Raw genomic sequence first — 25,422 nt, 5'->3', positions numbered from 1 at the left:
AAGTGACTTGCCAACGGTTACACAGCTGGTAAGTATCTGAGGCTATTTTTCATGTCTTTCGGACTGTAGGCCCTACCCTCTATCTACTGTACTACCTACCTGCCCCCTAAGAATAAACAGATAGTTCTCCCTTGTCTATTTTTTTCTCTTTCATCTAAGATTCCATAAATAAATGTAAATCATTATTGTTCTGTTTAAGAAAACCTGTATCTCCTTTGTTGCCTCACTTCTTTTTCCTATGGAAACTCACCAACATTGTGAACAGGTACACTGGCTCACATGTTACAGATGGAAAATATATTAATATGTCATTTTGTCCCAATATCTCATTTTAAGGTGAGGAAATTTAAGTTAGGACCAAGGGATCAACTCACCGAAAAAACTTTCAAGTTCATGTAGATATTATTAAAACTGCCATGGTTAAGTTTGTTTAACATACATAATAACATATTAACTTCCATTTAATACTGAAATCATATTGAATACAACCTAGTCTTTCCTTTATAATTCAAAAGATTCTTTAAGACTGCACACTGTATATTCATATCTATCTATATCTACATAGTACTGGTAAAACACGGACACTCATTTAGAAATCCAGTTGATAAAAAAAACCAGATAATCAAAAGTTCAGTATATCTAGAGAAGGTATATTTGAATGTTTAGAATTATGGAGACATTTATATTTTAAATATAAGTTTTCTATCTTTTTGATTGACATAGCCTTAAGGTTACATATTTTAGCTATGAAAAGAACCATACTGAAAACGGTAGACAACAGCACATTAAAATGATTTGTCAATAATATAGAGTGCTACTAGGCACCGTATAATAACAAATTTGAATATTTCATTGCTTAAGCTGATGCATGCTTATTAGGCTCATGAGAAATATAAATACAAATAAAATAAGAATTGTTGTGAGGAAATCATTTAAGCTATAAAGTGCTACATAAACATGAGTTATCTCCTCTCTGTATCCTGGATACTTTATCTGAAAAATGTGTCTGTTAGATGCTATTCTCTACCTGCCTCACAGAGTAGTAAAGCTGATAGTAGGGCCCATAATGAACAAAAGTGTTAGAGAAGGGCTACTAATTTCAATACTTCCAGGATCTACATTTTTAGAGGAAAGGATGCTTCTTCCATGAGTACAGAGGAGAACCCTTCTACATCTTTGTAGATAGTTAGCTATAAAAAACAAATCATCATGGATGACAGCATAGACTAGCCAGGACTATTCATTTGCAAATGTGAAGAACTGTCAGCAATTACTGATGCATACAAGCCTACTTTCTCATTCTTCTCCTTGATGAAAATATAAAAAGGGAACAAGTTAGGCTTGTGCAGATTATTTTCTACAGTAGTTCTTACAAGTGATTGAGAAAATATAAAATCCCCCTATGTGTATTATTCAGTTATTTTATGATTTCATAAAATAAAAGTCTTGAAAACTTTCCTTAAACAAGGTTTCTCCTACACAAATGTTAAAACTACATAAGATTTATTATATAGTGATATTTATCTACTTAGCACTGATACAAATTATGGTAAAAAACAGATATAAGCGTTGTGAATGATATAATGATACCCTGCACAATGACCATTGAAAAATATGGAGAAAAAATAGGAACTAAAATTATTTTGCAACATTTTGATGGATTAACAATGTAGGAAACCCCCACCCCCAAATCTGGTGGCCTAAAAATAAAAAGTTCCCAACTGCTATTGAAGAAAAAACAATATAATAAAGTATGCAAGGACTCAATGAAAATGGATGGTCTGATCCACTGTAGGAAAAGCTACTTGTTTTCTGGATAAAAGACTGTAATGTTAATGAGATTTAAGATCTTGCCCACCCATTAATAGGCCTCAGGTGGAGACCATTAAGGAAAGCTTGCTTAGGAGAGATTTGCTTGTAGGAAGGCTTTCACACCTTTTGTTAAGCTCTAATTAAGGACCTAGTCAAGTTGGTTTTGATGCCTTCTGGTTCTGAGAAGTGTATAGATACTCTGAGTTGCTATTTTGCTTTGGGGGCTTGCTTATGAGAAGGATCTTGTGATTCTTTGGTCAAGATTCTGAGTGGCTGTATATTCAGAGCTCCCTGACTGCTCAGATGTAAAGGTTCTCTTGATCCTGGTATGTGTGTGAAGTATATAGTTGATTCAGACAGTCAGAGCTCTGTCTGTTGGTTTTTATTTCTCTGTATTTTCTCTGAAGTTTGGGGTACTGACTTTTCCCTTGAACTAGTGAAGGGAATTAAAAAGGATTGATGACCCCTTAAATAGCTATGTTTCCTAGTAAAGCAGATCTAAGAATCTGTGCCAGCAGTCATCCTGAGTATGCCAGTGTAGTTGCCACTACAGAGACACCTGCATTTTGGTCTAAATAGTTATTCCAACCCTGCAGTTTTGTCTAAAGGATCCTCTTTCACAATTGTAAAAGTATTTGGTTACCTCCCCTTGCCTCCTACCCTTGAACAAGTAATGTCTTATTCTGATAAATCCTGCCAGCTATGTGGCAAATACTCCCTTATAAGTCTTCCTTTTCTTGAGTGATTCCCCTTTTCTCTACTCCTCCCTCTCCTGTGAAAGGTGTTATCTATGAAAGGTGTTACCTAGCCTAAGTAGCCACAAAATATTGCTGATTGAGTACTATAAGTGGATCTAAAAAGTATAAAAACTAAATCAGTACTCTAGGAAGTTGAAACTATTAGCAGTTTCCTTAGCATGCTCATGTTTCTTTGTTTTCAGTTTGCCATTCTGTCTTTGAACCAAGTCATCAGACCCCCACTAGTGAGTAAACTTTTCCCAAGAAGCCCCAACAACAAAAGCAGTAATGTTCTTCAAATATTAATCATCATACATACTAATCACAGATGTTATGGCAATCATGGCAGTGAAGCAACAAAGCCTTCTCAGTGAAATCCCTAGCAATTGGACAACATTTTTGGAATTGGACAACAATATTGGAGCGTGTTTGAAAATCACGAAGTGCTTGCTTGATATCACAAGGCGTTAGCCTTTTATGGTATTTCCTGCTTCCTCTCTATGTTAACTAACCAATATGAGCCTGGACTTCCTCTTTCCTTATTGAGTCATGCCATTAATACCAAAGGTCTGAACCTATTTTCTTAAGTTGGAAAGCCTCTGTTGTTTATGCTTATACATTCCCTAGTTTTGAATTACTTCTCCCTGAACTAATAGTGTACTTTAAACATTTTAAGTTACTCTTCAGGTGTGAAAAAAAAAATATATTGAGTAGCACTTCTTTAAAAATAATCCTGTAGAAATATTTTAAACTTACCAGGTATGGTTAATTTGTCAAATAGAGGAATTTTGCCTCTAGATTCTTCTTCTTCTTCCTCTTCTTCTTCTAATAACAAAAAATTCATAATTTGCAATATGATTATTGAAAAATGAGGATGTCAGTAATAATTTATATTTCTAAACAGCAATTAGTAATGAAAATATATATTCAAAGTAGATCACATATTTAAGAAATATTTTTTCTTATTTGGTTTGGTTGAAAAATTATTTTTGTAGTGAACTATTTACCTAATAAAGAGAACACTGGCACTTACGATTAAACAAGTCCTTTGCTTGATCATAGGTTTTTGGGTATCCATCCAAAATGTAACCTTGGTTTTTACATGGCATAGACTTTAGTTTATCCTTCATGAATCTAATTACATATTGATCTTCCAAGCGACCTAAAATAAACAGGAAATATGCTGCATATAAAGTACCCAGGTGTCTAACGTTCAAAATTACAGTATCAAGATTAGCGTATTCAAGAAATACATCTCTGAAGACTTCAGCTTATTTTTCAGAAATTCTAAAGTTTTAAATTAGCAGTTTGTTAGTCATATACCTTTTGTCTCACTCTACCAGCAATAAAAAATGGCACATTTAATTTTTCCTATACTTAAATTTCATCCATATATGCTAGATTATGACTGTCTCTTTTAGAACATTATTATTACATCTTTCAATAATTTAAATTTTATGTCAAAGACAAAATGACTAAAGTTATAATTTTATTTAAATTTATGGAAATAGTTTTTTTTATCACCTCCCCATAAGCTTTTATCAGGTTCGAAGAAAGATGCAAAATGATTGAGTCTTTGTTCATTAAATATTTCAAGATAATTTTTATCAAAAAATCTATTTTTAAATGTTTTGTGTTTAAATGAAGTGAAAATACTCAGGATGTTAGCAGTAATCTTGGCACTCCTTGGATCTGCTTTTTATATTTCTTTAACGAGCATTAATTGGTACAAAAAAAGATGTACTATGTATTGAGCTACAGGTGATTACTTTATTCCTTGGAAATATTTTGAGAAATGAATCCAATGGTCTTATCTTCAAGTGACTTCATTCTTTTTTTTTTTTTAAAGCAATTGGGGTTAAGTAACTTGCCCAAGGTTACATGACCAGTTGTTTTTGTGTGTGTGTGTGGGTGTTAAGTATCTGAGGCCAAAACCAATCCAGGGTCCTCCTGACTCAACTCGGGCCATCCCATCTCTCTTTCTCCCTGTGCCACCTAGCCGCCCCTGGTGACTTCATTCTTGCAAAAGATCTGTCTCCTTGGAAGTATACTTAACACACTTCAGACAGTATCAAACTTTGTGACAGGAAGTTTTAAATTCTTGCTTCAAAGTCAATTAGCACAAGCCCAACTGGATGACTTACAAAAATTTCCATAATCATTTTATTATATATATTGAATCCCCAAAGAGAAAATCATTAATAAAATTGACCTGTGGTGCTTTTATGGCCTAGAATGAACAGAAGGCCAATAGGTTTGTCTCTGAAGAGAACTTTGACATGAGTAACCTAGAAGGAAGGAAGCACTTGAGACAGATAATTTTGTTATAGTAAACAAATTTTAGGGAGGACAATGGTTTCAAGAATCAATCTTTAAGTATTATTCCCTTTTTTCTTGGGCCCAATGAAAATGCCATCTTTTTTTCCTTTGTCCCAAAGATAAACTCTTCCCTAGGATGCCGTAAACTTTTTGAAGTTCAGATACACTTATATTCTTTACTGTATATATTCTAAAAGTCTACTAAACTATGAGTATTCACGAAATATTTGACTAAAAGAGTTAAAAAACCTTTTGTACTTTCAAAAATCTATTATTTTGATCCCTTCTCTGTAAATATGATAAGCCAATTAAAGAAACATTTTCTAAGGGCCTATTCTGTAAAAGCACTGGGCTGGATGTCGGGAAGACAAAGACAGATCCTGACCTCAAGAAGCTAACATTTTATTGGGGAAATATGACATATAAATATAAATGATATACTGGATATGCCCAATGTTTTCTCCTTGATTCTCTGTTCAGTACCAAAGAGAAGTGGAAGAGAGACCCAGCTAAGGATAACAATCAGGGTTGTATTGGGTACAATGGCAGAACTCTTAAGAGACAACATGGAGGCAGTCGTGTGTGTATGTGCATGCACATGTGTGCATGCACATGTCTCACCCTTACAGGGAGGCTGCATATAACCTGCCTATGTATGTACAGTGGCCTGGCAGGAAGTAATACTGAGGCTACATGCTATTGTGCATCCTTCTTCCAGAAGTGGACCAATGACATCAGGAGGGTGATGTCTTGACTTGCAAGTGAATTGTATTTAAGTGAGGCAGAGCTGTGCAGTCATCAGCCTCAGTCTTTCCTCCAGAGTCACTGGAATCCAGGGGCAAGACAAAGGTGAGGATGATTGGCAATGGCCCCAGATGCAGTGGGAGACCCTGACCTTTTTAAACTAAGGTCTTTCCCTGGTCTTAGTTTGTTTGAGGCAACATCCACTCAGTGGTTAAAGGCTAGGTTAGGATTAAGGCAAAAGAATCCATTTGGGAGGGGAAGAGTTTCTGGCCAGAAAAGAAACAACTGTTATTTATATTCACTCTTAGCCCATCAAAACCTAAACAATAAGCAAATGAGACTTGGGCTGGGACCAATTATTGGCCAATCAATGAGAGCCAGAGTGATTTGGTTACATGCTTGGGGAATATGGGAGATACTGACTAACTACATTCCCTGAGATGGATAATGAGGAATGGCAGACTCCCTGATTAGTGGTTTATTTTTTGGGGTAGTTACTAAGAGGGAGGGTAAAAAGAAAAACTTTCTCCTACCTCTCCAGTCAAGAGCTGTATGACAGTAAAATTTTGGCTCTTCCCAAGAGATGTTGAAGGCAGGGTGCTGGAGAATGCTTCCCTTCCTAAAGCTGTGATTGTGAGGACCATGCAAAAAGATTGGAAGGGGGAGTCCAAGATATGGACTTTAGCAGAGCTGTTGGATTCAGCTGCTGGACAGTTTTAATGCTGTACCTTCAATGTACTCTAATCTATATATGAGTGAATACTTGGACAGTCAGGGAGATCAGAATCTCAGTGGGATGGGGCAGCTAGGTGGTGCAATGGATAGAACATTGGCCTTGGAGTCAGGAAGACCAGAGTTCAAATTTGGCCTTAGACACTTACTAGCTGTGTGACCCTGGACAAGTCATATAATCCTGATTGCCTCAAAAAAATCTCAGTGGGCCAAGGTGAACACACACCAAATAGATTATGAATTATTGTTGGGAATTATGAATTATTGTTGGGAATGACAAGAGTAAACCCTCATCAAAGCACTAAGATGAAAAGTCAGGTCCTGGGCCCCATCTTCACATGTTCAAAGGGATTGAAAGGGACTTAGGACCTAGGTGTGTGAGACCTTTCTCACTGCTAGGTAGAGCAAAGGATCTGGATCTCCTTGAGAGTGGAATACTATCTGTTGATTTTCACAGATTATATGCACCCTGAGTGTTGAGGGCCAACTCTAAGTTATGCAGGTAGAAGCAGCCAGCTTCTCAAAGCTGCTCCCAGGCCAACAGGATGTTGGCTCACCACTCTCCATGACGTGCAAAGAACAAAACACCCTTAATTCTTGCTCCTCCTATACGGGAACACTAGATAAAGAAAGGACACGATAGCCTTCAAGGTCTGCCTGACGTTATGGGAATATAATGACCAATAGTTACCTTCTTTGTCGCTTTGCTCTATAAAAATCTTGTTCAGAGAATCAATAAATGGAGTTCTATCCTGAACTACCCACCTGTCCTGGTTCATGTCACGCCTCTGCTCACCCTTGATGCTGGCATCAAGTGGCCCCTGTCACCTGAGCAGTTGCTCTAGCCCTAGTTTCCCCTTCTCATGTCAATAAAAAGTAAGTGCTCTTGTGCATGGGAGTGCTCCTGCCCACTACCACACATACTTTGCATAGATAAATATAAACATGACAATTTGAAAAGAAGGGAGAGAGTACTAAAAATCAAAGGGGTCAGGAAAGACAAGCAATTGCAGGAGTTCTGATGGATCTCTATTTGGTTTAATATGTCAGTACAGAGATGCATTTTACCTCAAGAAATTGTGCCTTTCCTGTGACTTCCTAATTAATGATGACAATTGCTTTTCCAATTAGAGTATATTTTCAGACAAGAATTATGCATATATCTTGGTTCAATTACAGTTTATGATATGTGCTGTTTCTGGTAGACATGGTGTTTAACACAGGTTTTATATGCAGGAAGATCATAGAAAGAAGCATGGACATGTAAGCAGGTTGCAGGATAAAGCAGTATAATCATGTCTATTATTATTATTACTACTGGAGTGGTGCATATAAACAAGCTATATCTTATTGCCAAAATGACTTGTGCACAAAAGGAGACATAATTGAAGATGTATGATCATCATTATCATCATTAAAATAGTAGATATTAATGATGTTTTAAAGGGTGTAAACTGCCTTATAAATATTTTCTCATTTGAACATATTTATAGGAAAAATTGTGCCTAGAAACAGGCGAACTAGTTCTAAGACTCAGTTACATATAGTATGTGTATATATACATATAGTTATCCTTGGATTATAAAAAGACCAAAGGAAAGAGTTTCTGATCATGGATTTGTTAAGATATACTATGAGAAAGTGATGCTTAAACATGAATAAGGTTTACAAATGATGAGAAGGAACAAAATGGCTACAGTTTGTGCTCGTGGAGGAAATACCTACTCCAGTGAAGTCACTCAAAGTATCAGATTTCCTAGTCTGAGAGGGCAAGAAGGAAATAAATTAGTTAAAATTTAGGAAAACTAGTTATTTTTCATGTTTTCCAAAGGTTGGTTTATATTCGTCCAAAGGTGTTTATAGATCTAAAACCTGTCTATTCTTTTCCACTTACAATCTTTGTTTTTAATAAAGAGGCAAGAATCAGAAACACCTGTTTTGAACATCACCCATCATCATGTACTTGCTGTGTGACTGTGGGTCAGAAGTTTAACCTCTTGAGTCTCAGTTTCCTCATTTGATAAAAATAACTCAGGGATTCTATGACGCTTAGATGAAATAGTGTACCGAAATGCTTTGCAAACCTTAAATTGCCACAAAAACAGCAGCTATCATTATTACCGTTTTCTTTGTTATCACTTAAAGTTGTTACATACTGGTATTCATACATGCTGGTGGGAAAATCCATAGTTAAAAGATGAAACTACAAATTATGAGAAAAATTAGTGATCTAGTTGATATTTTGCTAATATTTAAAAATAAAGTGCAACTTATACACAGATTTACATTGTTTAAAAGGAGAATTAGGTTTGGAAAATTCATTTCCTGTGATCTAGGTGTAATTTTCCGGATGGAAAAAAAAGACATAACCTCAGATGCTTACACATTACCTCCATTCTGTTCCATGCTTTCTTTGGCTCCATCTAAGAGTTCTTGAATCTCTTCTAAATTTTCTTCTTCTTCTTCATCATTATCAGTTTCTTCTTGTTCTTCTTCTGTTTCTTCTTTTGGTGCAACAAGAAGCTCCTGGATACCAAATAAGAGTTCAAATAGGATAAGATAAAAAACTGGTTTTCTCTGAAAAGTCATTTGGGACATGATCTTAATCCTTTTATCAGTTACTAAATATATCTGCCTGCCAAGGTAACTCTTCTGGCCCTCTTCTACCCTATTTTTTCTCCTGGCAATTTCATTCAATTCCTAGGTTTTAATTATCATCTCTATTTGATGACTTCCAAATGTGCACCTCTGACCTCTGCCTTTCCCTCAAAAACTTTAGCCTCTTATTTCCAACAAAATGCTGGGTATGTATCTCTCCCTGAATGTCTCATCCCTACTATAACCACCTTACTTCACATCCTTTATCATTTCTCTGGACAACAGCCTCCTAAAGTGGCCTTTCTGTCTACAATCTCTCCCCCTTTTCATTCATCCTTCATATGATTGCCAGGGTAGTTACTGCACATATATTTGCACATTAATTGCACAGGATAAGGCACTGATCTGGTCACATCATTGTTCTACTCACAAATTTTCATTTATAAAGCTGGAATTAAAGAACTGCCAAAATTTGGTTTCAACCACTTTTCGGGTATCATTTTATACTATTTCTGCTTCACACATTTTATATTTCGGCTATAACAGATGACTCATCATCTCCCATTCTTGCCCTGTCTTATCTCACTTTGATACCTTTGCTCATATTCTTTCCCATACTTAGAAAAGAATCTCTCCATCCTATCTACCTATTGAAATCCCTCCCTCACTTTAAGACACAACTTAGGTGTTGCCTTCTCCTCAGTTTGATATTATCCTGATGACTTTCAGGGAATAAGCCACAGATTACCATATACTGTTACAACTGTAAGAGACTTTAGAGGTCTTCTAGTCCAACCCTTTCATTATATACAAAAGGAAACAGGTCCAAAGTGGTGAATAGATTTGCTTAAGGTAAGTTAGTAGCACAATCAAGACTGAAAACCAGACCCATAATCTATAGCTAATAAAGACTTTAGAGACCATCTGGTTCAACACCCTCTTTTATAGGTAACTATTGGCTCAAAGGGCCAGTTGCATGGGACTATCATTTCTAACACTTTACCTACAGATGAAGAAAGGGTTCCTGAGGCAACTTGAATTAACTACGGTATGTCCCCAGGTGAACTCATTAACTTTCCACCAAAGCCCACCCTGCTTCCTGATTTTTTCAGTTTAGTTGTTTTCAATTCATCCTTCCAGTCATTTCAGCAATCTTGAAGTCAGTTTTCCTTAACTCTTCACTCTTCTAACTCTACTCATCTAATCAGCTGTTAAATCCTACTATTTCTTCCTCTGCAACATCTCTCATTCCGATTCTCTTCTCTCCACTCACAGAGCCACCACCCTAGTTTCTACTCTCATCTCCTTTTCCAAGAAATCCCCAATTTCCTCCCCTGATTCAAGTCTTGCCCCTGTCTAATCAGTCCTCTAACTGGTTGCCACAGTGATATTCCCAAAGCATGTGTCTGACCATGCCACCCCCTGCTCGGTAGATTCCAGCGGCTCCCTCTTACTTCTAAGACAAAATGTAAACTCCTCTGCTGGTATTTCAAACCCTTTACAACCTGGGCCCAACCAAACCTTGTAGATTTTCTATATATGACTCCCTCTCATGAACTCTACAATTCAATCTGGCTTTCTTGTTTTTCCTCACATACAACATGTTATGTCCTACCTCTGTGCCTTTGCAAAGGGTGTCCCCATGACTAGAATACATGGCCTCCTCACCTGCCTCTCAGCAACCCTAATTTCCTCCAAAGCTCAGCTACATAAGGACTTTCCTGATCTCTGTGATCCTCCAGTCCCCCCTCCCCCTTTTTGCTGGTACAAATTACCCTGTATTTACTTCATAATACTGTCTCCTCTAAGAGAACGTAAGTTTCTTGAGGTCAAAGACTGTTTAATTTTTGTCTTTATAATCCCCAGCATCTAGCACAGTTCATGGAAATAACATACACTCAATAAATGCTTGTTGATTGATTGACTGATTTGACTAAAATCTCATAGGCTGACTCTCAGTTCAATTCTTAGTCATATTGAGAATCATTCTGATCAATCCTATGTACATCATTTGTATTTTCAACAAGTCTTTAAAAACAGGGGTACCCCAATCTATTCAAAAGCCTTTTAAAAACTTGAGCCCCTTCAAAATATCTTGATGAGTGTTCATAAGAGCAAAAATAAAATTTTTAAAAGGTTCACTTTTAAAAATCAAGTGAGTTCTTAGGATGAAAAAAAAGATAAAACTGAGCCACTCTTTCCTTTTCACTTTTGTAAACCATTAAGTCCCAAATTTTTAGAATGTTTAAGGAACTTTCAGTATAAGGAACATAGCAGGAACTCAATAAACACTCGTACCACAAATCTGGATTGTTTATAAGCTTCCCCTTCCTCCTCCTTTTTCTTTAAGTTTATACTTACAAAAAAAAAAAAAAAAGCATAGAACTCATAAGGGAGGGGTTTATTTACATGGTGGGTCCCAATTTGTAGATTATTAGAGTTGAAAGAGACCTGAGAATCATAGAATGATAGAATATCAGGACTCAGAGGGTTCTACAAGTCATCTAATCTAACCCTTTAATTTTCAGATAAGGAAACTGAGCCCCAGAAAGATAAAGAAACTTATCCAAGGTCATAAAGATGGATGGATTAGAACCCAGATCTTATAGTTCTAATTCCAACGGCCTTCCTATGGAAATAAATACAGCCTAATTCTATAACTCAAGAGTTTTATAAAGATCTCTTTACATTCAGTTTTTCAGTGAATGATGTATTTTCCTCTAGTGAGTTACATATTTATTATACAAAGAAAACTGTTGATTTCAAAAAAGTCAGAAATGGAAATTCAAAGCATGGTTCAAAGGAGCAAATATGAATTTACCAGCCTTGCTATGGCTTCAGTAATCACATCCTTTATTTTAATGTGGTGTAATTTGTAGTGCTTGCACACTTCTTCCGCAATAGATGTTTTCCCCACTGCAGGAGGACCGAGAATACAAATCTTAACAGGCTAAAAAATAAAAGAGATATAAAAATACAGTTTAGGATGACAGATCTAGTTTGGAAGGGACCTTATAAGTTATCTAGTTCAACCCTCGGTCAGAGAGGAGAAAACTGAAGCTTAGCAGTGATTTGTTCTTGTCCAAAGGTAGGAAGTGTAAAAATTGTGATTTAGATTCATCCTAACCTAACTTCTAAATCAAACGCTCTTTTCAGAATATTGTTAGTAACAATGCAATCAGGGATTGGCCATTGATAGCTCATCTTCTAAGGACTTTCAACTTCTAAGAAGAAGTGCTATATGTGTCAGTATTTCTTTTAAAATTATAAAACCTCACTGTCCATCTCCAGAGAAAGAACTGGTGGAGTCTGAATGTAGATCAAAGCATACTTTTCCTTTCTTTTTCTTTTTTTTTGTCCGTGTTTTCTTTTGCAGCATGACTAATGTGGAAATGTGTTTTGCATGACTACACATGTATAACTTCTGTCTAATTGCTTGCCTTCTCAATGAGGGGGAAGAAGAGGGAGGGAGGGAAGGAGGGAGAGAATTTGGAACTCTAAATTAAAAAAAATGTTAAAATTGTTTTTATGTGTAATTGGGAAAAATATTACATTAAATTTAAAAAAATTATAAACTTCCCCAAAGTTAATTTGTAATAGTAGAATGAATTAAGTCATGGGAGTATATATATATAGATTCCATGTTCCTTTATCATTGTGAGCTTTTCAATAACGACCCTAACACTGGTTCACAAGAGTACTTTATAGCTTACAAAGTACTCTCTTTACAATAACGCTATAAGGTAAATTGTAGAAGTATGATTTTTTTCTTAACAGATGAGGAAAATAAGCCTCAGGAGGTGAAAGAGTTGATTTACTTTAATCCGGTCCCCCAAACGGTAAATGTCAGAGCTGTTACTCTAACTCAGCTCTTATTTGAAATCAGACATTCCTGATACAACATCAAGAAATTAGAAAAGCTTCTAGTAGCTTTTATAGAAGTGAAATAATCACTATTTCACTTCAAGTCATTTAGAAAAAAATTAAACACCCTAATTCTCCACTTAATTTATGCTGGTTTTTAGTTCTTCTGTGTTTTATGTGTGTGTGTGTGTACATATATATATTTATTTACAAATGCTAGTGAATATTTGGGAGGTGAGGGGGAGGAAAGAACACATCAGAGTCTGGTGATATAGTCAACAGTATTTACATTTGTTCTATAGATTAAAATAATAAAGAATTATTGACTCAATAAACATGGAGCCTAATTTCTTCATAATTATGGTTTATGGAAAGAATCTGGCCTTTAATCACACCTTTTTATTTAGTACATTTATTTGCTATTAGAACTTAAAAATGCACTTTGTATTTGGAAAGTAATTATTTTCTCTATTGAAATGCCATTTTAGAAGTTTTCAAAAGCTATAACTAAGTATACAATCAGACAGTAATTCGGCATGCAGAATGTTATCATTTTTATAAGGATCCAGCAGATTTTTAAAGAGAAGACAGATTTTAAAAATCAAATCAAGAGAAACTGTGTCTATATCCCTTATGGTAAGCAGCAGGAACTAAATAACTATGTTACTTTTGTTACTTTAATGATAAAATTAAATTAATAAAAATATATATATTTTTTTTCAGAAGCAACTGTTTGAAAGTCTTAAAAATTTGTATTGTTCACTGTAGTTAAAAATACCAGTTTTTGGGGTGGCCAGGTGGCTCAGCAAGTAAGAGCCCCGGCTCCAGTGAAATAACTGGCCATGTAACCTTGAGCAAGTTACTTAACCCTGATAGCTTAAAAAAAAATACCAGTTTTCCCAGAAAATCTCTCTGATAACCCTTTATTTAAATTATTTCATCAAAAATATTTTTTTTCTTAAAAATGTTGGGGCACAGTGACAAATCCAAATTTATGACAAAATATTTATAATTAGCATATAATTTTTAAAATAGTTTTTGCATCAATACTAAACAAATGTTGCTAGTAAGTGTTCTAAAGAATACAAGTTATTTTAACAAAAAGTCTTTACATTTTATATCGCAAATTCTATGAATTTATATACAGAATCCACCCTTGGCTTATTGTAAAGAAAGTATATATTTAACATTACGAAAATTATCATAATAATAAACCATAAGCCCTGGAGCTGGAAAGACCACCTTGCTCAACTTCCCTGCTTTACTGTCATCTCTACAGTATACATATAGCAGCTGAAACCCAAGAGATACATTTCCTAATTTGAGTATTAAGTTCCCTAATGTTGCACAAAGAGAATTATAATTCTCTTATGAAAAGCATTTATTAATGGGTAGCTAAAGGAATATTCAGGGGGAAATGATTCTTTGATATGATATTTGATATGATATTCTTTGATATTTGTTTAGAGCAGCTTATGCAAAAACTAACATATTGGTATGATGTTTACAATTTTTCAAAGGGCTAGATTGAAAGCCAGGTGTCATTGTTACAAACTTTAAATTCTAGTAAAATTTTTATATTTGCCTTTTCTAGTTCCCAGTAATCAGTCGGTATACACAGATTTTTAAAAATGCCAATTTTTTTTCCCAAGCTACACCAAGCTTCTCTTATGCAGACAGAATCTTAGTCAAACAGATTAATCTAATGAAAAATCATTTTCAATTTATGTCAGACATGATGGTTGCTAGTGGTTCTTATTTTCTATTTTTGATCCCAATTCTTGTTACAGTTTAAATTTTTAAACATATCAATTCCCCTGTATTGTTAGGATTAAAGGGGCCAGGTAGGTGGTGCAGAGAATAGAGCACCAGCCCTCCAGTCAGGAGGACCTGGGTTCAAATCTGGCCTTAGACACTTAACACTTACTAGTTGTGTGACCTTGGGCAAGTCACTTAACCCCAATTGTCCTGCCTTCCCCCCTCCAAAAAGAAAGAAAATAAAAGGATTAAAGAACAAATATATCTTTATCTTAGTACTTTAAATTTTCAAACAGTTATTTTTTTTTTACAAATAAGAAGTTTAAATAACATTTAGGAAATAATTACCAATAATCCTCTATTTTGCTTGTATTCTTTGAGGATATTAGCTATATTTTCCACAAATCCTGATTGGGAAATCCACCTAATGTTAAAATTTTCTTTCACAAATAAAGCTTCCATTCTTAAGTTGACTAACAAATGGTCAAGTTGTCCTTGCTAAAAGATAAAGAATAAGTGAATATTTAATTAACAAATAATTAAAAGGTTCCATCTAAGTTGGTAAATACTAATAATTCAGTTATTACAGTTCCTTAATTCACATAGTACTTTCTTACAACACTATGAGGCAGTTAATACAAGAAGAAACAAAATAATTAATCATGAAAATCAATGAATCAATTAGTATTTACTATTATATCAATTATAACATTACTATATTTCTAAAAGTTCTATCTATATTTTCTGTCTTATAGTAGATAGCAATATTTGCTTTCTACAGGTAGTGAAATAGCATAAAAATGGGAACATATTCCAAAAAAAAAATGGGAACATATGTAAAGACTAAATACAGTATTCTTAAATACACCACAGTCATATAGCTCATTCCTAAAAACCAGTTAATTTATAAAAGCAGTTCAACAGGAGGATAAGATACAAACCCAGAAAACTTCAGTGAACAATGTTGTCTAAGTGTTTTAAAAATCAGAAAACAAATTGTCACATGAGGTCTGAAGAGGAAGATTATTATCAGCTTCAGAAGATAAAAAAAGTCTTCCTGAAGGTGTCTTTCGATTTTGATATTTAAAGAGGAAACATGAAAATCAACAGTGAAAGAGGGGGAAAGAGAACATACAAGACAAAGGGAACAGCAGTGTCAAAAAGGCACACAGACAAAAGAGTGTGGAGAGTGGAGGTGGAAAATGAGGAGAGAGAGACAGACTGACAGAGACAGAGAGAATCCTGCTTGAAGGTAGTAGGGAGGAATTGCATCGAGGGGAGTAATATGAGAAAAAGCTAGTATTTTATTTTTTTGCCTTTTTTTTGGAGGGCAGTTGGGGTTAAGTGACTTGCCCAAGGTCACATGGCTAGTTTTTTTTGTGTTAAGTGTCTTAGGTTGGATCTGAACCCAGGCCCTCCAGACTCCAGGGCCGGTGCTCTATTCACTGAGCCACAAAGCCACCCCAAAAGCTAGTATTTTAGAAAGTTGAGTGGCACTAGGTTGTAAAGGGCCTTGGAAGCTAGGTACAAGAGTTTGAACTTTACTTAGTATGTAAAAGTGAAGGCCTAAAATTTTCTGAGCAGAGAGATAAAATGTCAAGAGCATATGGATTAATATAGCAGCTTAGCCAGTAATGACTAAAACCCATTAATGACTGAAGTCATTGTAGACTGTGCTGCATCAATACAAGGCCACTTAATTATCATACCTGGCACAGTGCCTTGCACTTAGTGTTTGAAAAATGATGTTTAATGTATGTTCAGAGACTGAGATGGCAGCAAATTAATGAAATATTGACTGATATTACCTCAACAATTCTTACATTTCTATTTGTACTATTTAAACTCAAATGGATTTATGATTTCATCAGTTCAGGAATTCCCTCCAATGACACAGATAGTCACCCATCCATGCCTGGTCTTGTCCATCTCCTTCTAAAGACTCCTCATGGCCACATGCTGGAAGCCTTCTTTACTTTTTTGCATCAAGAGGTTATCAGTGAAACACAGATAACATTCCATGTTTTATCCCTTGCATTTACTAGATAACCTATCATACAATTCCTTATCTATGTCTCAATTATACTATAATCTATGACAATGTAGAATATATAATGTACCATATTAACACCAAATGCTATCCGTTGAACTACAACTAGTTTTTCAAAGTTTGATTTCTCAAAACATTTGAGTCAATATTTATTTTGTATAATATCTTCATTCTGCAACTGCTATTCTACTTGGTTTCAACTCCATGGAACAAGACCTATACCCCTGCTTAACTTCCCTCTTTCCTGCCTCCTTTTGTGTATCATTCCCCCCCACCCCCCTCCACTAGATTGTAAGCTCCTTGATGGCAGGGACTGTCTTTCTTTTTTATTAATTGTATCCCCAGCACTTAGTACAGTACCTGCCACATAGTACATTCTTAATAAATATTTAATTGATTGGATTGGACAATCTGGAACCTGTTTAATGATAGTTTATTTTTTACACAGATGTAAAAGATAGTTCACATTTAATATTTTTCAATAATCCTATTTTAAAAGAGAATAAGGAAGTTAGAAACTTTATACTTACTGTTAATTCTTTGCTTAAAAATGCATTTTCTTTAGCAAATTTTTGGATTTTTCCTGGGCCAACATTTTTACTGATGCACTATTGAAAAAAATAGTAATATTTACATGTAGGTACAATTTCATATTACATTCAAGTAAATGGAGATATAACTGAAAAGCTTAAAAAGTACACCTACAAAACTGAGGGAGATGCACAGGAGTACGAGAAGTGAAAAGGCACTTATCTTGAACAAAGCAGCTATGGCCAAGGGGAGGAGTGACAGTCTGTCTCACACTATGTAAGTGTATTTTAGCTTTGGTGAATCTGGGTCATGATCCACAATTTCAACATCTGCCTACAGATACATTCCAGTTTTTCAAAAGTGTCACTTGAGCATATTTGGGGGGTAGGAAACTAGTTATTTCTTAACCTGATAGCTTTATTTTTGCCCCCCTCACACATTCCTGGATTTTCTTCTACTTGGGTAGGATTAAGCATCTTCAGAGGATGATTCAAAAAGTCAGTCCACATATGGATACTTACAAATTGATAAAATTTAGGTTTGCCTTCAGACAAAGAAGAAACTCTTAGACAGAAGTCCCAGTATCTCCCACCATCCTCCAATCCACCTTCCCCCTGGAGCTGCCCTACCCTTTAGAATCAGCTGAGCAAAACAACCTGAAGAATGAGCATGCAAAAAAATAAGTTAATTAATTAAAATCTTGGACTTACTTTGGGTATTCATCTTGGTCAGCTGACCTCATAAAGGGAAGTTTCCTAACATCCCTCAGGGCACTTTTACCCCTCTTCCTAACTCCTGCAAGTGCAACTGTCCAAGACCTCCAGAGAATCCTCCCCTCTCCACTGCCTACTCTGTGCTTCTGATGGGGTGCCTGGGTGCCTGTGCTTGAACCCCAGTTTGTAAAATCACATCTCTCCCTAGTCTCAGAGCATTATCTCTGCCTGCTTCTCCCCATGCCAGTACTCTGCCTAGCAACCATTCATAATCAAGCCCCAGTCAAATGTTTATCTCCCCTTGGTACAATAACAAGCTGCACCTATGAATCCTTCACTAGATTATCTATAAGTGACTCCCTAGCCTATTATGTATATCCTGAATCCCTCATTATGTATGCCTTAGGCTCGGGACATATGTATACTCCTAACATCCATCTTATCAAATATGACATTGATGGGTGGCAGCGTGGTTGGCCCTGACCACTAGCTGACTTAATGACGTCTCGAGCCTAAAACCACACCTCCATGCAGCCTCTCCTTGGACTATTTCCCAGTGAATTCTGGGCAATATGCCTGTGTAGTAGATATTAAAAGTGCATGTTCCTTTAAGAACTGACCACTCCATAACTCCTCCCAAATCCTGCCCTGACTCAGCTAGTTAGCATATTTGGCACAGGGTTCTACTATATATTATCCTATATAAACTTTTAACTGTAACCCTCTAAGGTTGCAGGTTCCCTAAGAACTCTTGCCCGCTGTATAGAGTAACAATAAATCTTTGCCGCCTTGACTTAAAGAATGCTTGAGTCCGTGAATTCATTCTAGACTGCTTTCCAGGGACTCTGGTTATTGGGGTTCCTGGACTCCCTAAACTCCCTGACCACTTCAACTGTGTCACTTCATCCCCACCTTAAGCACCCCTCCCTTCCCCACACTATGTTGCCCACATCCATTTCAGCTTCCCATATACCCATTCTTCCAACTTCCCCACTCAGCTGTTCTTAGTCAAGAATGTAAATACTATTTTATGTATGTAACTACAAAACATCTCCTCCTCTCTCTCTCTTTCTCTCTTCTCTCTCTGTCTCTGTCTATCTGTCTCTCTCTCTCTCTCTCTCTCTCTCTCTCTCTCTCTCTTATATGCCCTAAACTGCAGACAAGGTTTCAAGATTGTTCCATTTTACAATAATTCTAGTCTTTATTTTGAATATTTAGTTTCTTAAGGACGAAAAAAAGGAACACTTTCAAAATATGGCTTCCCCTACAGTCCTACTATATAGTTTGTCCCCATAGCATGTAGATGGTTCAGAGTCCCTGAAGGCTATGCCAGAGAAACATAAGCTCTGGAAGGTTCTACAGAGCCAGAAATGCTTGGAGGGCATGACTATTTTACTAAGGTGTGGAGAGGTTATGATCTGCATTAGTGGAGAAGTAGCCACATTAACAAAACCACAGATTTTTAATGTAAGTATCAAAATATGACACTGAAGTGTGGTTTTTTTTTTAAGCAATTGGGGTTAAGTAACTTGCTCAAGGTTACACAGCCAGGTGTTTCTGGGTGGGTGCTAAGTGTCTGAGCCCGGATTCCATCCCAGGTCATCCCTACTCTGGGGCCGGTGCTGTTACTCGCTGTGTTACCTGGCTGCCCCACACTGAAGTGTTTTACCTTTAGTATATCTTCTTGTGTATGAGAAGCTTCATCCATTGCGATTAGGTAGTGAACCTTTGGCACGTGGTCAGCTATATTTTGTAAGACTCTGCAATTCAGTAAGTACAATGATCAACCATGGAAAACATAACAGATATGCACTCCCCTGAAACCTAAAGCTGAAGAATTCCAAAGAAGAACACTAGCAAATGCAGTTCTCATCCTATTTGAGAGATTGAGCTTGTTTTATTTTACTATTGCAATAATGTAGAAAAGTTTAGCATTTTTTAGATATGTTCAGATAAATTGTCAAGAGTGTTCAGATATATTGTGAATTTTAAGAGGCCAACAGAGTCTCTAGAGCTATAGAAATTCCCAGGTGTAGGCAATATGAAATAACCCTTCATTTTCTCACTGTATTCTCCTTGTTTCTTCTCCTTTTCCTTTCCCCCTCTCTGTAAACCCTCATCCCATTTATCCCCTTTCTTTCCTCTATCTACCCTCTAACATACAAAAAAGTACCTGTTTTGATGCCAGGAGGGAGATTAAAGCTCCAGAAAATGTTTAACAATTGTTCTGTTGTCAGCAAAATTAGTGGGGAATCTCTGGATCATTGAAGTACTACAGAGAGGGTTCAGGATGTGTTTAAATATCACAACTCTAGGTTATCTTTACACATTTAAATGTAGGAAGGGAAGAACTATTATCCTTGATATGTACTGGTGGCACAACTGGAATAAATGTATATGTCCAAAGGAGGTATGGTTCCGGGAAAGGTGAGAGTATCTTAATGAAATTCAGCAGGTGAGTGAATAAATATACTGATTTCAAGATAAACACACCTACTTAATTTCTTATGGCAATGTAGTCTACAAAAAGTCATGGCTGCCTAGGCATTCTCTCAGTAGTGTCCTACTCTTCATGATCCCTTGGGGGTTTTCTTGGCAAAGATACTGTAGTTGTTTGCCATTTCCTTCTCCATCTCATTTTACAAATGAGGAAACTGAGGTAAACAGGGTTAAGTGACTTGTCCAGGGTTGGTCAAAAAATGTCTGAGAGGCCATAATTGAATTCTGGAAGATGAGCCTTCCTGATTCCAAGCTTGGCGCTTTCTCCACTGTGCCATCTCTCTGTGCATGCATCATCTTTCGCCAGCCCATTCTTTACTGATAGATTAAGGGGAGATGTGTGCTACGGAAAGCAGATTAGCTTTCCTCTGCTGGAAGAAATGCATAAATATTACTTTCCACCTCAAAGAGCTTCACCTGGGGTGGAGCGGGGGAGACATATGGCATATATGAAAGACAAATATGTTTTTGGAGAGGGCTCAATGTGTCCATTCAATCAATAGTCAAATCAAGGTTATAATCACATAGATGTTAAGGAGGGGATACTATCTCATTTATATGTGGGAAGTCTGTCCAAAGGAATATCAATTTTGATTACTTTTATTTCTCAAGGCATCTTGGGTTTAGGGGGCTAATTTTTTTTTCTTCCCTACTTATTTATTCTACCATTAAAAAAAAACTAGAACAATTAACTCTTTTGTCTCATGTACTTTTCATTTATGATTTCCTTATATAGCTCTGAGAAAACAGGCTTTTAATAAAACTCATTGGGATTGAAATGGAGCTACTTGGCTATATTTTTAAATCCAAATTATCTGGCTCTCACTGATTGGCCAATAATGGGCCCGTGTCTAAGCCTCACTTGTTCATTGTTTTGGTTTTGATGGCTCAGAGTGATTGTAAATAGCAATTATTTCTGTTGTGGCCAGAAACTCTGAGGGTCTTCCCCTTCCATTCTGATTCATTTCTGAAGGCAAACCAGGCCATCTTTTGGCTCAATTCTTACCTAGACTTTAATTACTGAATGCCTGTTTCCTCAGACAAACTGAGACCTAGGAAAGATGTTAGCTAAGAAAGGCCAAGGGGAGGTGGCTAGGTTGCACAGTGAATAGAGCACCAGCCCTGGTCTGGAGATCCTGAGTTCAAATCCAGCCTCAGACACTTAACACAAAAATTAGCTGTATGACCTTGAGCAAGTCACTTAACCCCAACTGCCCTCCAGAAAGCAAAAGAAAGAAAGGCCAAGGTGTTCCACTGCATCTGGGGCCATTGCCAGTCGTTCTGACCTATATCTTATCATTCAACTCTGATGACTGTAATGACAAGCACAGAAGTAGTTCATACCTTGTTTCAGCTATTGAATTAACACCTTGTTTCAGTTCAAGTTTCTTTTGAGTCTTGTATCAAGTCTGTTAAGAAACAGAATGTGTGAATCCTACAACTTGTGAACCCTAGAACTCATGAAATCCTGCAACAGGAAGGGGAGGAGCTAATGACCACATATAAAGAGAATTTCCATGTTAAAGAAAGAAGAACTGAAAAGAGGACTGTTACGGTGGCAGTCAAGAAGGAGAAAACTTGTGGTATCCCAGCAGTCTGTTTATCTGTTCTGTCTGTATTGATGTTTGTTTGTAATACTTTGTACAGAAGCCCTGGGACCTTACTGGAAGCCCTGAAAGACGATTTTCTGGTCTGTTTACAGAAGTCCTGGAGGAGGGTTTTGGAGGTCCTGGGACTTTACTGATGATTTGTGCTAACCTCTTGGACTTTGTGGGTCTGTGTTGATTTCTATGTTGATGATTTGTGTTGAGTTGTCAGACCTTGTTGGTGGGTCTAACTTGATTTCACAGGCAGATAGTGAATTGATGATGGTGCCAGAAATGTGTATGAATGTCGTTGTCAAGCTTTGTCTTCCCAGAAACAGGAACTGTGAAGGACTTGAAATGGACTGGACAATGTGAACTTCATTATGGAATGGGAACTGGACAAGGAGCTGGAAAGGAACTGGGAGCTGCCTGCCTTTGAAACCAGGTGACAGTTGGAGGTGGGACCTTGGAAGAGGAACCATGGAAGCTGAGAGCCAGCCTAGAGTCAAGCTGAAAGAAGACTTTACTTGTACACTGGGTACTGACTGAGAAGATTATGATTTACTGTGACCTATGGGTGGAGAGCTTTGAATTTTGTACTTTGTGATGGAATTAAGGATTTTGTGATTGACTAAATGAATGTATTTTGTTTAAAGCTATGTGACCACTTTGGTGAAAACTATGTGGCCATTTTAGTGATAAGTTGTTGAGTTGTGACATGGTGAATGCTGCATTTTGATTTTCTATGATAAATTGTAACATTGTTAATGCTATACCTTGATTTTATATGAATGTTTTGCTCTGATTTGTTATCATTATGTAATCAGAACCTTGAAAGCTATTCATAGCAGCAGTTCTCTGGAAAGCTGCTTGTGTTCAGCTTTACAATGACTCTGAAGGAAAGAGCAAGGCTGATGACTTTGCACAGCTATGTGTCACTTAAATCCAACTCACTTGCAAGTAAAGACATACTGATGCCAAGACATCCTCAAGAACCAAGGATGAACAATAACTATTCCATCTGTGCTATTAGGTTGTGTAGTGAATACAGTGTCAGGTTTGGAATCAGGAAAACACATCTTCCTGAATTCAAATCTAGCTTTAGACACTTACTAGTTGTGAGACCCTGTGCAAGTCATTTAACCCTGTTTGCCCCAGTTCCTTATCTATAAAATGAGCTGGAGAAGGAAATGGCACATCACTCCAGTATCTTTGCCAAGAAAACCCTCAATGGGGTCACAAAGAATCATATGCGACTGAAATAAGTCAATAATCAATGTCCATTTTGAGCATACCAGGCCCAAGCTAGAAGAGTCCATTGAAAAATGACCCTCACCTTTACTTATTCCATGAAACTTTGCAAACATGTTCGGGCTCCATGGGGAAAGGCACATGTTCAGGGCCCTTGCTAAGGGTTATGTACAACCAAAGACTCTTAGTTGGTCCTCATGTATCCTCATGAGTAGGGTCTATGCTAAAAAGGATTGGTCACTAAGCAGGAAGAATTATCTACTCTCTGCGCTATAGAGAGCTAAGAGAAATGGCTTCTGGCCTCTTTTAAAGTATCCCCTTTTAGGACACAGCCAGTGTTGCCTCTGCCTTAGATGTGCCCCCTGCCCCTCAGTGGTTCCTATGGCCCCAGTAATAGAAGGCACAAAATAACAAGAATATGTATTAGTCTAAGCAAGCCTGAGGCTAGACCTTACATCCCTGGCTGCCTCTTCTGTGTCTTTCCAGGAGTCTAGGATACCAAACAGCAGCCCTAAGAAATGGATATTTCCAGATCTGTAAGTAACCTCTCAAGGTTAAGAGGTGTGGGCCCTGATTCCCCAGAAGGAGATGACTTCAGCTCAGTAAGACACTACAGCTGAAGGGCAAGCCATGAATGGTCTTGTCAGCATAACCATGGAGTCATGGGCTGCTCTAACAGTCCACATAGGAGGTTAATATGAAATATTGAATCTGAAGTTGTCTTTATCACATAGTAGAATACAACAGATGGCAGGTTTTTCTTTAATGTTTCAACTATTTGTTAATGTCCATTTATGAGTCTTTTGTGACTTAAGTATTTCTTTTTAGTAGAGGAAATAAAAAATCAGCTATCCCTGATAGCTATTTTATATGTTCTAGGAAGAATTTTCCTCATGCCTTTTAGGGGTGATCCTACATATTAGCATACCTAAGTTTAAGTTAAGAGGTTTTCTCCTGGTTGTGTCCTGCTTTTATCTTTCCATGGAGAACAGTTTTGTCCATGCTCCCAATTTTCTGGGTCCTACCTCTGAATCTGCATCTAGAGTGTGGCTCTCTTAAAATCACCCTGTTGACTTCTTCTCTAGGGCAAGATGGAAATCACCCCCTTCCCCAGGCATGGCTACCCTCCAGCTCCTTCTCAGAAGTCTGTTAGGTTCAAAGTCAAGAAAACTTAGTGAACACCATGTAAATGTCTATGGGAAGATATTTCTATTCCTCCTGTTTCCATAGTAATGCCTTTGGAAAAGAGTAAATCTGAAGTTATACTTACATTTTTATTGTGTATTCCCATATCTATTTCTAAAGCATACACATAAGATTCCTACATAGCATCTTACCTGAGCCAGGTCTAATGTCCTCTCTGGGAGCATAACTAACAAGGAAGGTAGTTCAAAGAAGGAGGTTCAATTCTCTGAGGGATATAAAACTAGAAGGCCAACCTAATTTACAATTTGTAAAGAGGTTGAAGATTTAAAAACCGTTTCTTATCTTTATAGGACCTCAGGGGGTGTGAAAAAGCATAGTGGCACTTACTTTTCTTTTTAGCAACTGCAGTGCAGACTGCTCATCTGACACAATGTGAAAGAAAAAAATCTCAAAGCTTAGAAACAACAGGCATGAAACAACTTTCAGTGGGGTTATCTGTCAGTAATGCTTACCCTGCTAAATCAAGGACATGAATTGCTGGAATTATATTTGTACCATCACCAAAGACTGGTAATGTAGGTGTTTCACCTAACCATGCCATCTGTAAAAAAAAAAAATCAAAGTAATGAACTTTATTTATGCCAATTTCAGTTACTTGTCTAGTTGTCCTGGATAAGTAGTAATTTTTTTTTAGAAGCAAATATTACATGATGACATGATGACAATAATTTAATTACCTGAATACCTGGAACAAATGCTCTAATACCATAGAGCTGTTCATTCTTTAACTGTTGAGAGTTGGAAGGGGACTTTAGAGGTCATCTAGCCTAGTGGTGTCAAACTCAAATAGAAACAGATCCCCCTGTGGGTCACATATTGACTTAGAAAATCACAAATTAACATTATCAATCTTTTATTTTATTTCCAGTTATTTTGTTAAACATTTCCCAATTACATTTTAATCTGGTTTTGGCCAGACTGGGGAGTTTCGAAGGCTGTGAATTTGACACCTCTGATAGAATTCACCTCTTACCTGAGGTATAACTATGTTTCAAATATTCCTTAATAAAACATGTTTATAA

The 25,422-nt window shown here is 36.7% G+C and overlaps 1 protein-coding gene across 1 annotated transcript in view; it reads right to left on the bottom strand.

The window, feature by feature from the left end:
* Window positions 1–25,422, bottom strand: part of LOC138173916 (adenylate kinase 7-like) — a gene marked incomplete at its 5' end in the record, with an annotated part of 125,895 nt that overhangs the window by 22,972 nt on the left and 77,501 nt on the right. The window contains 8 exons of the mRNA XM_069103966.1: window positions 3,306–3,374; window positions 3,583–3,711; window positions 8,735–8,870; window positions 11,764–11,892; window positions 14,913–15,062; window positions 17,145–17,222; window positions 19,528–19,618; window positions 24,853–24,941. Of these exons, the coding sequence (XP_068960067.1) occupies window positions 3,306–3,374; window positions 3,583–3,711; window positions 8,735–8,870; window positions 11,764–11,892; window positions 14,913–15,062; window positions 17,145–17,222; window positions 19,528–19,618; window positions 24,853–24,941 (871 nt within the window). The remainder of the gene's footprint in view (window positions 1–3,305; window positions 3,375–3,582; window positions 3,712–8,734; window positions 8,871–11,763; window positions 11,893–14,912; window positions 15,063–17,144; window positions 17,223–19,527; window positions 19,619–24,852; window positions 24,942–25,422) is intronic.

The sequence above is a fragment of the Petaurus breviceps genome, unplaced genomic scaffold (genome assembly GCF_028583685.1).
Source record: "Petaurus breviceps papuanus isolate PSGF00001 unplaced genomic scaffold, PetGlider_PUasm1.0 67, whole genome shotgun sequence".
Classification (NCBI taxonomy): domain Eukaryota; kingdom Metazoa; phylum Chordata; class Mammalia; order Diprotodontia; family Petauridae; genus Petaurus; species Petaurus breviceps.
Note: the sequence above shows the minus strand (reverse complement) of the source record. Positions and strands in the feature narration are given on the sequence as shown.